This window comes from Carassius auratus, chromosome 40, assembly GCF_003368295.1.
Source record: "Carassius auratus strain Wakin chromosome 40, ASM336829v1, whole genome shotgun sequence".
Classification (NCBI taxonomy): domain Eukaryota; kingdom Metazoa; phylum Chordata; class Actinopteri; order Cypriniformes; family Cyprinidae; genus Carassius; species Carassius auratus.
Window position 1 is genome coordinate 12743823 of NC_039282.1, and position 13711 is coordinate 12757533.

The 13711-nt window shown below is 36.5% G+C and overlaps 1 protein-coding gene across 3 annotated transcripts in view; it reads right to left on the bottom strand.

Moving 5' to 3' along the window:
• LOC113058616 (gamma-aminobutyric acid type B receptor subunit 1) overlaps window positions 1-13711 on the bottom strand; it is a 48577-nt gene that overhangs the window by 15781 nt on the left and 19085 nt on the right. For all 3 annotated transcript variants that reach the window (XM_026226661.1, XM_026226662.1, XM_026226660.1), the window contains 8 exons: window positions 13094-13264; window positions 11605-11706; window positions 10322-10387; window positions 9959-10150; window positions 9387-9632; window positions 9018-9081; window positions 7773-7850; window positions 454-604 (listed from right to left, as the gene is read on the bottom strand). In XM_026226661.1, coding sequence (XP_026082446.1) covers window positions 454-604; window positions 7773-7850; window positions 9018-9081; window positions 9387-9632; window positions 9959-10150; window positions 10322-10387; window positions 11605-11706; window positions 13094-13264 — 1070 coding nt within the window. The remainder of the gene's footprint in view (window positions 1-453; window positions 605-7772; window positions 7851-9017; window positions 9082-9386; window positions 9633-9958; window positions 10151-10321; window positions 10388-11604; window positions 11707-13093; window positions 13265-13711) is intronic.

The window sequence follows — 13711 nt, forward strand, 5'->3', positions numbered from 1 at the left end:
AACCTTTATCCACGATCATTTCATTTTAGTCATAACGGTTTGTGTGCCAGCCACAATGTGATGCACCTTTGCAAACAATTTCTTAATTATCTCTGCTTTTCTTTTTAAGTAAAAATATTGAATCCCTCTTAAAATAAGAAAATGGTCTTAATGACTCGTTTTCAGGCAATATTTCTTGAATAAAGTATTTTTGAACCTTCCAACTCCACTGGCAAACTTGTCATATTAACCATAAACTTTGATTATTTTTTTTACATCGAACAAACAAGGTCAACAAAAATAATATTACATAAAATAAAACATGATACATGCTTATTGGAGGTGTGCTACCATAAAAATAATTCAAATGGACAGAGCTAACATACTGACCAACACAAAATGATCATAAAATTACCACTGATTGCTAAATTTCACAGCACTTCAGATCACTTGAATTCTTCTGAACACACCGACCTGACGCTACTGTTGTATATGTTGAAGGAGAGGCAGACTATGCCCAAAAGGATTCCCAGCCCGGCAAAGACAGACACTGACACAAAGAGCTTCTGGGAAAGGTAACGGAACTCTTCGATCACCTTAGTCTGGTCTGCCGGAGGACCAAGGCCTGTCAAAAGAGAAACCAGGCAGGGAAAATCAGAGAAACTGAAAGAAACGGAACGGCAGATAAGAGCATGTAGATCACAATGTAGTGACACTAGATGCTGAAAAAAATCAGAGATTGATTTCACTGACAGTTGAAAGAGCACATGCAAAGTATTCCAGCTTAGTTCAGAGAGCCATAAGCTACATCTGCGCTGTCAGACTTCAGAAACACATGACTTGGAGAGAATATTAATGGAAAATTTTCTGTGATATGAGGCCACTACGCAGGTTTGAAATGACAAGTGTCTGGAAAATGTCAGGGGAAAAGGAAGCTCACAACATTCACACATTAGCAGGACCAGACGGAATCGGACTCCTTTCACACTTTTCACACTTTCGGCGCTTGTTTTGGAGGAAACTCTGCAGAATTCTAAGAAACAGGTTTTAGGACGCGTTAAATAGAGCTGTGAGTGCTACACTTTTATTTCTAGCTCAAAGAATACACAAATACGGTAAAATATTGAATAAACAAATATCCAAAGGACAAGGAATGTGTAAAAATTTGTGACTCCGTTAAAATTTTCCAACAACAACATGTTGCAAAATGAGAAGTCTGATATATCTGGGGGGATTTTTAATGGATGGCATCTGGTATGAACACATTGGCTTGTAACACGAAGACATTTGGTTTACAAGACGGGAGATCAAAGTGGAAGAGAGCAGGAAGACTAATATCGAGGCATAAATATTCCGACAAGAGTTTTTATTCCATTGAAACAAATTCAAGTGCAGAAATCAAATTTTGATGTCGTTAGTTTTAAGAATCTGAATCTTCATGCTGTGTATTAAAACTGTCAGCCCTCATTCCTAACTAAACAACAGTAAGTGAGCCTACATTTGATCCAAGGTAAATTAATGTTATTAACTATGTATTAAATTAGCTCACTGTGTCAATCTGAAGTAACTAAAGAGTTCACCGCACCATTTAAACTCATAGTAAAAGTGTCATGTTATCACTTCTCACACTAATGTTATCACTCTTCCTGGAACTGTGACAAAAATCATGAATTTATGCCTCTCGCCATTCAATCTGTCACAATAATTATAACCAAAAACGGGATTCCTGTGGGAACAATAATTACAGTGATGATGGCTGTCATGTGTGTATAAAGCTATTTGAAAAAGACAAACAAATGACAGCGACTAGCAGCAATATAACTCTGAATGATGAATATTTCCATTCCCAGGGACTGAAAGTTGACCGTGAGGCATGTGTGACGTGAAAGACAGCTGGCCCTTGGGTTCATCAAAAGTGACAGACACAATGTTTGTTGATACTTTCCAGAATGTCAGAACACTGAAGGGTCAAGAGAGACACCTGACATTTGCTACTGCAATGTGACAGCAATGCTGTGAGAGATAAGTGTGTGTGTGTGTGTGTGTGTTAGAAAGCTCTGTCCTGTCAGTTGAAGCATTCGCACAGTAAACCTTCCGTCGTCCTTGATCTAAGAATCAGGACAGGGTGTTGCTATGGAGACCTGGCTTAACAACAGTTTCCACAGCGATTTGGAAGAGAAAGTCATGCTAAAGTGGTTGTCAGGAGCTACCAAGAGATTGTTGAAAAGCACGGACATTGCCATGTGGCTCAAAAAGACTAAAGAAACCAATCTTGAGTTCTGACCTGTGTTCTATGTTATAGAGGCTAAGTTTTTATTTGAATAAAAATTAGAAACCACACAAATGCTTGAGAATCTCACCCACTTGGTTCAATTGGAAAAACGCTTTTCACCATGGAGGAAAGACGAAGACGTGAATAAATAGGTCATAACTCAGAATTCAGTTTTTCTGAAAATAGCCATAATTGGCATTTGCAAATGAGTGAGAAAAATTATTTTATATTAAGTCAAATTGTTTTTCTGCGTTTTTTTGGCTTTATGCCCTTTCGCAGTCCCTTTTGGTGACAGGAAGTTACTGCAGAGAAAGTGAAGGAGTGGAATCACTATTTTCTATTTTTAGTCAGTGCACAGATGTTATTAAAGGAAGCAAGCGTTCGTTTTAAATTGAACTTTTTTTATATGTCTTAGTGTGATTATGAACCTTGCATGAGATCAATATGTTTGGAAATTTCCACTGTAAGAAAATGTTAAATGTGTCTGGTAAAATCTGCTACACTTTACAAAGAGAATCAATTTGTTAACATTAGGTATCATGAACAAAAATAACAAAATTGATGTTATTTTTTTTTATATAAATCTACATTAAGGTATATATATATATATATATATATATATATGTATATGTATGCTCTCCTAGGCTGCATTTATTACATCAAAAATGTAGAAAAATACTGTTAAATTTAAAATAACTTTTATATTTGAATATATAAGTTATTTCTGTCTTCAGGTCACATGACCCTTCAGAAGTCATTCGAATATGCTGATTTGCTGCTCAAGAAGCATTTCTTGTGATTATCAATATTGAAAACAGCTGAATATTTTTGTGAAAGCCATGGTATATTTTTTCCAGGATTCTTTGGCAAATAGAGAGTTCAAAATAACAGCATATATTTGCATAAGATTTTTCTATTCTTTGCAACAATGTGAAAGATGCAAGTCTCAGTACCGGCAGAGATTGTAGGTGGGGGGAGGGAATGTACAGCGCTCTCTTCCACCTTCAATACCACGACTGAGGTGAGACCCTTGAGCAAGACACCGAACCCCCAAACTGCTCCCTGCAATAAGAACAGCTGCCCACTGCTCTGTGTGTGTTCATGGTGTGAGTATGGGACTCTATTCTCGGCTACATATCAAGTCACTTTCACTTTTGATCAATTTAACGTATCCTCCCTAAATAAAACTATTCATTATAAAAAAATAAAAAAAACCCTACTGACCCCAAACCATAGACTGTATATATATATATATATATAGAGAGAGAGAGAGATAGAGAGAGAGAGAGAGAGAGAGAGAGATTGCTTCAAAGAATATAGACATTCTCACAGGAAAAAAGATCTATCTAAGGCTGAAGTATCTAAACACACTCTCTGACTTCACAGGACCATGCCTGTGTGCTTTTTATAATATTCAAAACCTTCAGAAACATGCAAATCAAAATGCATTTTGAAACACTGTAATCACCCTGTCAAATACAGTAAATTGCACTGTTCAGTCAATAAACTGACATTGACATCTATATTAATCTTTCACTTTTTCCAAAACTTCTGCCTGCAGCACTGATATTCACCTTGTAGCCATTCAAAAGTGTGAGGTCATTACTCGTCTAATGTAGGGCAGCGCTGCTTTGTTACCGTCACGCTGGTGGAATCCACTCAATGGGATCACAGCATGAAGGACTGATTAGAGCCTAAATCAAGAATGAGTCACAGAAGAGGACTGGGCAAATCCAGCAAATAATCGCCTCTATATCTCTTGGGTGAGAAAATACAGGATTTTGGTGGTGGCAATTCAATTCCCATCTCTTGGCAGAAAACCAATTTGTGGGGTAATAAGGAAGGCACCGATTGGTGCTTTTGTAAATGATTCACTAGAATAGTCTCCCAGCATCCATGTAGAAAAAGGAGCAAGCTGAGCGACAACTGTGATTTTTTTTCCCTGCAGCTATTCTAAGGGAATACATTACACCTGACAGGACACTTTTAAAACTAAAATGTTTCTTTTGTTTTCTTCACACGGTTTTGTTAGGACTGACTGGCCAAAGATGGTGGAAAATTGGAAATAAATTCAGGAGGCACATGACACAATATTAGTGTTAGATGCATTTCTGTGGTATTTACACATTCATGCATATGCTGAGTGTGAAACCACTCACCCGTTTGCTCATTCAGTACACAGTTGTGAGCATAAATAAGTGAATTCATTCACAGAAACTGCACTTTGTGTGACGTTACAGTCACACAGCATCCCAAATGAGGGGGGGGAGGAGTATTTCATCTAATCTGATCTTTCAGATGCAGACATATTTCCAAAAGTGTTATTAAAATCACGTTTTAAATTGTAGTTGCTGTTACCTGAGCTGTGACATGAAAACTAGCAGAAAGCTTTCTGCTATATGCAAAAAATCTAAATGTTTTGAACTCGATGCGTTGCGGATGCGCCTGGAAAAAATCAGCGCGTTGCACCGCATGCATGTCGCGACCATGTCGCTTCCATTATGAGCGACACGGCATTATAGTGTGTTAAAGAGTGTAACATTTTCGTCACACACTTGAGGTATTCAGCCAATCACAATGCACTGAATAGCTGGCCAATCAGAACACACCTCACTTTTCAGAACAATGAGCTTTTTAAAAATTGATCCATTTAAGAAAGGCGGGGGCATAGAGGAGCAACAATAATGTACAGAATGTGGAATGTTTTCCCCAAGTGTGTAATGGAAATGTTACGTCCTTTAACATACTGTAATGCGTATCCCGGTCAGAGCACCTGCGTGATAACACAAAAACAAAACCTGTTACAAGTGAGCCATTTGTTGCATCCAGTGGGAACATAATTATGGATTATAATGACCTAAACTGTCTTTTTACGTGTTGCGCTGCATTGCATCGCGACTCACGTAAACATAAAACCATATCTGCATTTGTGTTTAGAGAAACGACAAACAATAAGTGCTACACTGCTCAAAACTTGCGTTTGTGCTGCACACATCTGAATATTTGGGTTGAACAGTTCTGGAACAGTGTTGTAAATACAACTTATCCACTGATTTCAAGTATTTTCGATTTCACAAAGAAACAGGGTCTCCAAAACATGGCTCTGGCGGCAACAGCGAGTATAAATGTTACGCATTCTTTCTTTGCGTGAACATTTGGCATGTGGCGTTATGAAAATCTTCCCACAAAGTGACGTAGACGTGGGGGCGTTTTTAAACAAGGCGTTTTAGGAGGGCATGGACGAGTCTTAACTTTTATAAAGAATATCTCTTTTGGTTTGAGACTGTAGTCTTTGCACTTTTTTGTGGCTCTTATCTATTCACGAACAGCTTGTAACACTCCAAAGAGAAAGGAAAACTTGAAATCGCATCATATGACCCCTTTAACTGACAGAATTCCTCTAATTTACACTGAGATTGTAAGATGGCAGATCACTGTAAGGTGACTGAAACCCTGTGACAGGAGGTTGTCCAGATGAAGGCTAATGGGATGACACTTTCAGCCACTGCAAGAGAAGTTTGTCATTCCAAATCTGTGATTTCTCAAATATTGCATCCTTACAATGAAACTAATTCAAGTCTCTCAAAAAGGCTAGTCGCCCACATAAGACAAATGCATGAGAGGAGGACAGGGTAATGTGGAGACTCAATGGGGAATCAATTCAACACTGCAGCTGCAATTACAGTACTCGTCAGTTCAACGCTGAACAGGGTGAGGATCTGTCTTGGCACGATTAAGAGAAGTCAGACTGAAGATACTTCTCATCAGCAGAGATAATCAAAAGGCTAGGCTCACCCTTGCTAAGAAGCATGTTGTGCGGAGAGAGGAGGACTGGTCCAAAGTTCACTTTAGTGATGAAAGCAAGTAAAATTTATTTGGGTCTGATGGGAAACATTTTGTTTGGCATTAAACTGGGGAAAGAATGAACCCAGAGTGGGTAAAGAATGATGTGAAATGTAGAGGAGGAAGTGTCATGATTTGGGGGATTTTTTTGGGGAGTGGGTCTTATACAGATACATGGCAGGATGAATGCAAATGTTTATCAGAACCTCCTTCAGCAACATGCAGTTCATATATATATATATATATATATATATATATATATATATATATATATATATATATATATATATATATATATATATATATATATATATATATATATATATATATATAAAAAATGAAATAACATTTTTCTATTTTAATATACATCAAAATCGAATTCATTCCTGTAATGCAAAGCTGAATTTTCAGCATCATTACTCCAGTCTTCAGTGTCACATGATCTTCAGAAATCATTCTAATAAGCTGATTTTTTTATTAGTGCTTAATATTTTTTTGGAACGTGATACTTTTTCTCAGGATCCTTTGATGAATAAAAGTTAAAAAGAAGAGCATTTATTTAAAAAAAAATAGTTCTAACAATATACACTACTGTTCAAAAGTTTGGGGTCAGTAAATTTTTATCTTTCTTTTTTGTTGTTGTTGTTAAAAGAAATTAAAACTTTTATTCAGCAAGGATGTGTTAAATTGTTAAGAAGTGACAGCAAATGGTTATATTTTTTTTTTGAAAATATTTATATTTTGAATAAATGCTGTTCTTTTTAACTTTTTATTCATCAAAGAATCCTGAAAAAAGGAATGCAGTTTCCAAAAAAAAATATGTGGCAGCACAACCGTTGCCAGCATTGATAATAAATCAGCATTTTAGAATGATTTCTTAAATGTGACACTTTAGACTGGAGTAATGGCTGATGGAAATTCAGCTTTTCATCAAAGAAATAAATTAGATTTTAAAAGATATTAAAATAGAAACCAGCATTTTATATTGTAATAACATTTTGCAAGATGACTTTTTTTTCAGTATTTTTGATCAAATAAATTCATCCTTTATGAGCATAAGAGACTTCTTTAAAAAACATTACAAGTCTTACTGATCCCAAACTTATGACCGGTGGTGTGTGTGTGTACACATATCTATATATAGGGGTCCCACTATGATCCTTTGTTCCAGACTGCAAACTGCTTAATGGATCGGAGTCGAAGATGTCAAAAAATTGCTTTTTTGTGTCCTGTCTGAACAAAACCTTGGTTTACCATTCCACAAGAAGATTAAATTACTTTTTCAATTTCACACTCTTTCCTACACGTTGTTACTTTCCCATTTATCGGTGAGCATCATCACACATTTTCATTTGATCCGCTCTGCGCCTTACATCTCTTTCATCAATACTGGTTTGTCAATCGAGAAAATTCACAGAGCTGCACAAAGGTCAGATTGAGCCGTGAACGGCACCGCGCTCCACTCCTCCGCTCCCCTGGGCCTGTACGGCCTCCTCAGGCAGGAAGGACAGCTAATTGTTAGCGATGTATTAAAGAGCGCGACAGGGCTTTGTTGAGCTAACAGAAATCAATACTGCTAAGCCTCAATCTCGACGGGCTGAGTGCGGCTGTGAAAGGTGACAGGAGTGGAATGGACAGAGCTGTCTTGAGGAGCAGAAAAAAGGCTGGTTTCTCTTACCGATCCATTTGTCGTTTCCGTACCAGGACAGGTTGCCTTTTGTGCTGTCATAGTATCCAATCTTCTTGTAGCTCCCACCTGAGGGAAAAAAGCAAGAAGTTAAATGAAAAATGAGAAAAGCCTGTAAGAAAAGTGTATATGAAACCAGTTCTCATGCGGACATCTTCTTCAGCCTCGGCCCGAAACAAAGAGACCCTCATCTGTCCATGAATGAATTTGGTACTATAGACAAAATGAACAATGTAATGATACTTTAAAAGCTTGTATTAAAAGTTTTCTTGTGTAAATATAGCATCTAATTAACAGTGTGTCAACTAAAGGTCACTTTAAGAAAACTTGCTAGCACGAAGCACTGCAATAAAAGCTTCAACAGAAGCCTGACTCTGCAAATCTGAAAAAGTAGTCGATTTAGAGCTGCATCAATGGGTCAAAGATTTAAAAAAAAAAATTAGACTGCATTGATCAAAGTTAATCTGAAAGGGAACATATTGTAGAAAAACTTTGCTCTTTTGGAAATCAAAGACTTTGATGTACTATGTAGACGAACTTTCACAACACAAAAATTAGACTCTCTCACCAGTTCAGACCATTCATTGAAACAAATCCAGAAATATGGGGCATTCAGATATCTTTAACACTAAAATACGACCGCAGACACATTGAAGCAATAAGGAGGAAATAGGATAGATGGGCTTTTCTTTAACTACAGGCAGTTTAGACCATGTGGACTTTAAGAAACTTTGTTTTAGGAATGTTATTTCTAAAATAAAGTCACTTTTCACACTTTCACTAGTTTAATTTGTCTACTAATAATGTCCATGCATCATACAGTAGGAGAATGTGATCTTTTTTGCGTGTTGTTTACTAACAGTTACTACTATTTGGATTATCCAAGTTTTAAAATATATATATATATATATATATATAAAATATATGTGAATAAGTATAAGAATATAAAACATAAGAATTCTTTATTTCTAAAAGCAGAATTGTGTGGATGAAATGCCGTCATGGTTGTTACAATCATAATCTTTGAAAAAACTGTCGTATCATTTTCACATAAAAAATGCATATGTTTACTGTTTATTCGGGACAAGAAAATTGTATTAGCATCATAAGTGAACAGTCAACAGAACAGACAAATATACAATACCACAAAAATGTAGAATGTGATCCTTAAAAATGCATTTAAGTGCAATACTGTTATCATTATCTTCTACATCGGTTTTTCAGTTTTGTTTGTACCTTGTAGTTGCTCAATGAGAGTCCAGGCCATACGTGAACCTTGAGCATCAAACACGACATGACCCTACAAGACACAAATGAATAAATAGAAACAGTTAAAGATGTTACATCAATACAAAATCATCATTTAAGAAATCCATTTGTGACTCATCATAAAAACAGAAATATAAATGGCAAAAATCAAGGGAAAATAAAGACTGAATCATCCTATAATGAATTGGAACTCAAGATTCATTTTTATCAAAAAAATGTGCTCATCTGAGACTGACGATGTCTCTGCGATTTTAAGACTCTCTGACAAGTCTGGGAAACTATCTTCTGGAGTATTTTATCTCAGTGTTATTTGACAGCTATTTTTCATCAACTCACAGACACTCCTTCAAACGAGCTGGTGTTGAGGGCTCGGTAAATCTCAGCAGTGATTTCCTTGTTGTTGTAGTTGAAGTCCTCCAATGTCCAGCCTTTGGCCCTAAGGGGGGCCACCGTTTTATTGAGGGCCAGTGCAAGAGCCCACACAGCATCATACGCCAGCGGAGCTTCCTGAAATCCACCCGTTTCTTCTGGGTTCTTCCCCCCGAGACGTGACATCAGCTGGGCCAGGAACTCTTGGGAGGTCTGTGGATGGTTTTTAAAGGATTTATGATCTCATCATGAAATATTTATGGACTGTTTTTATGTAAGCATCATCTATTGTCAGTATATTGTCAATATGAATTAGTCTTAAAGGGATAGTTCACCAAAACTGAAAATTACTAGGTGTATATGACTTTCTTCTTTCAGACGAATACAATCAGAGATATATTAAAGAATGTCCTGACTCTTACAAGCTTTATAATGGCAGTGAATTCAAGATTTTGAATTAATATAAAGTGCATAAATATATCATAAAAAATACTCAACACTGCATTTTTGGGTGAACTATCACTTTAAGAGCCACTCACCAGGTTGGAGGCACCGCGGACGGTCTCTGGGTTTAGCATTACGATTTCAGTGGTGACGTGCCCTTCCACGGCTTCCGTCATGTTCTCCACTGTGCAATTGATGGCTGGATCTTTGATCTTAAACCAGTTGTCTGCATACCAGCCGATGAGGAACCAAACATACTTCTTACCATAGAGTTTCTCTTTGAAGACCTGCCAAAGATGAAACCATGTTTGGAAGGTTTGTGCTTAAGCAATAATCTTATTCAATATTTTAATCTCTGTTAAACCCCAGTGAGTTAACTCAAGCTGAGTAGAATAGTGTGGAATTGATATAAATAAATTGACAGCTCAGATGTAAAAAGAACTGTAATTGTCACTTGCCTCACAAAACACCTTTCTGGCTTCAGTCTCGTAAAAGAGGCCGACTATGATTCTTGCATCTTGACGCTGGAGACGTATAAGAGAAAAGAAAACAAGACAGAGAATCATCACACAATGTGACGTCGTAAAGTATCACTAAGCATGATTTACATTCAGTGTTTTATTCAAAATCCCAAAATTAGCATTCAAATATGTGAATGTGACCAGCATAAAATATATTTTTCACCATTTTCCTTGGAAGTGACTATTTTGTTCTCTTGAAGACGCAAGGCTTTATGGATACATTGTTTGCACAATAATCTGATATTCTTGCATAGATTAAATTCGCAGCACGAATGGAAACACAGCTAGTGACAACACATGATTTATTATTTATAATGACTTTACCATGATTTGTTGGCTTAAATTTATACTAACACAAATTATGAAACTCATAGATCCAAGTAAAATAAATGCTATGCTTTCGATAAGATATTGAAAATATTAAATATACATATTAAATTAATAATTACTATATAACATTAATAATATTAAATAATATTTATTATAATTATATTATAACTATATAAATTATGATTTGATCAGCTGCAAGTAAATGCTGCTTTGTGTATTGGTAACTCCAAACAGCCTACAGATAATGAACTACATTACTTGCTAGGATCATTTTTTTATTCTAATAATTATTTATTATAAATATGACTTTCTTTGGAACATTACTATATAAAAGAAATAAGGCACATGAGTATGTGGGTTACAGTGATTTAACCATTTCTAAGAACACTTATTGCTTTATTAACTCTGTTTGTGACATTTTTTAAAGGTGAAGTGTGTAATTTCTGCAACATTAGTGGAACCAAATGGAATTGCAAAAATAATTATCATTTTCAAAAAGCTTTGCTAAACATTTTCAAGGATTCCTTGTCTCTGCATAATAAGATGTGAAAGGAAAAGGTATTTAGCATTGAAAAATCATGCACATGACCTTTAAAAAAGTTTAAGGCTGAATAGTATAAGACGAGACATATGCAAAGATATTTTAAGCCAACCATTTAAAAAGACAGTCCCATGAGTTCTTTATGCAATATAATTTTACAATTAAAAATGCTATCTATTCAATAATAACTGTCAGTGGCCACCGAGATAGTATCCAAACCATCACTTGATCTGACAGGGGAGACCGATTCTTCTGAGTGTTGATTTATTTCATATAAGTTTTCATGCTAGCTACCCGACACAGGCTGAGGAGAGGAAGTGAGTGGCTGGTGAATTTTTCATCAAAGCACCTTCAGGTTTTTGACAGCCACCGCGGGATCCGTGAGGAAGCTCTGTCTAACGCTTATCTCGATGCCGGCCTCCTTCACACGCTCCTCCAGATCATCCAAAGTCTGGAGAGAGAAAGAGAGAGCGGTGAGACAGCAGGAGTGACAGGACAGGAGTGAGGTTTGTGGAGAGCGGAGGACAGACAGGAAGAGCACACATGAAAAGATCAAGGAGCGAATGAAAGAGAAGAACAAAGGGAGATGAATGGTCAAAGCGCAGAAGACCAAAGTAAAAAAAAAAGACAAAGTAAAGGAAATATAAAAAAGAAAACAGGTAGATGGAAAAAAGATGGTGATCTGCAAATCATTAATTTATGAAGTTCCATGGAAGGCAATGAGGCAGCGTATTTTTGAAAAGGTGCCAATGAGACACCCGACATCAATGAATGGAGGAATATGGAGAAAGAAAGAGGATGTGAACAGGAGAGAAGGACTGGGATGAAAGTAAATGAGAAAAAGAGATTATTGCTGGTGAAGAGATGGGGGGGGGGGGATCATTAGCCTAGCGGAATTACACTAGCTCAATATTGCATCGATGCATGAGAGATTTATGACTTGGTCAATATTCCTAGCAGCCAACATGAAGAAAAACGACTTTAAAAGTCTTTCATCACATAAGGAGAGAATAATCAACAACGGTCTTACCATTCACTCTGAGGCATTAACCTTAGAGTAAAGGGGCAGCTAAGCTCACTAACAGTTTTAAGACACACAGGAAACCACTTTTCTGGAAAATTATTTCCTTTAAAGGGGTCGCATAATTGTTTTTTTTTTCTTTACATTTAATATTCCCCTGAAGATCACTTATAGCATTCATCAAAGTTTTTTTGCACAAACACGGCCATAATTTAGGTTTTATGACCATTTTCCATTTCCATCCTATTAGTGACCTTTACCAATTTTATGCCGTTTTTCTTTTTTTTTTTGCTGTGAGTTTATGACATCTTTGCATGTGAAATGCAAAGGCTTTGCAAAAGCCTGGACTATATTATATGCGCCTTAAAAATTGTGAAGATCATTTTTTAATGATAGGACATGCAGAGCTGTAGGGATGGATTTTAATACATTTTCTCTTCATTATTAGTTCTTTGGGTGGTCAATGAATATTAGGGTGTTTAGTAATAACACTGGGCCTATCTATTCTACTTCCTTCTTCTGAGCACGTCAAGTCACTAAAAACCAAATGGGCGTTCTGTGTTAATTTTTGTGGATTTTTGCAGTTTCTGCAAAGTATCTTAAAGTATCTATTTAAAGTGGTAAGATGCAATTGTATTTGTATTTTCAATAGGAGGGAGGTATCAACCCTAAAAACTTATCTGGCACCAGAACACGCACACACACACACACACACACACACAAATCTTAATACCTGGTCGCAATAGGAAAACCACAGCATGACTAGAGTATATGGAGTAAGGTAAATAAGACAGAAAGTTCTGTATGTTGGACTGACTGAGGTAAAAACTTCAGTGGTCTGTTGGATGGTGGCAATCTTGGTCCATCCCCACTTCTGGAAGAGCCGCACACGTGTGGGATTATGCAGAGTTGCTGACGGGTGCGTACGGAAGAAAGTGGGAAAGCGCTGGCGGTTGGATAAAGCTGGAGAACTGGAGCCGTATGAAAACTACAGAGAGACAGAGAGAAAGGGAGACAGTAGTTAAAAAGGTGGATTTACAGAGAGAGCATGCTGGAAAGATTTACTCAGCTGGATATGGATGACCTTATTTGATAACCCTGAAAAGAACGAAACGCAAAGCAAAAACAATGCAAAAATATGAGTCTGATTTCTGCACACACTGGAAAAAGGGTAAATGTCAACGAAGTGAAGCCAGAAACCTGAATAAATAAGCCAATCTGTTTCTACATCCAGTGTTGTTCAATAGAAGGAAATGTATTATATAATTTAATGTAGGCCTAGTTGACTTAATATATTTCACACAAAGATTACTTTTTCTGCAGATGCATGAACACATTTAATAAAAAAATAAGTGACATTTTAGACATAATATTGCCTGTTTTTGCTAAATTTTGCAAACAACAATATTTGCAAATAAATATCACAGCACTGTTT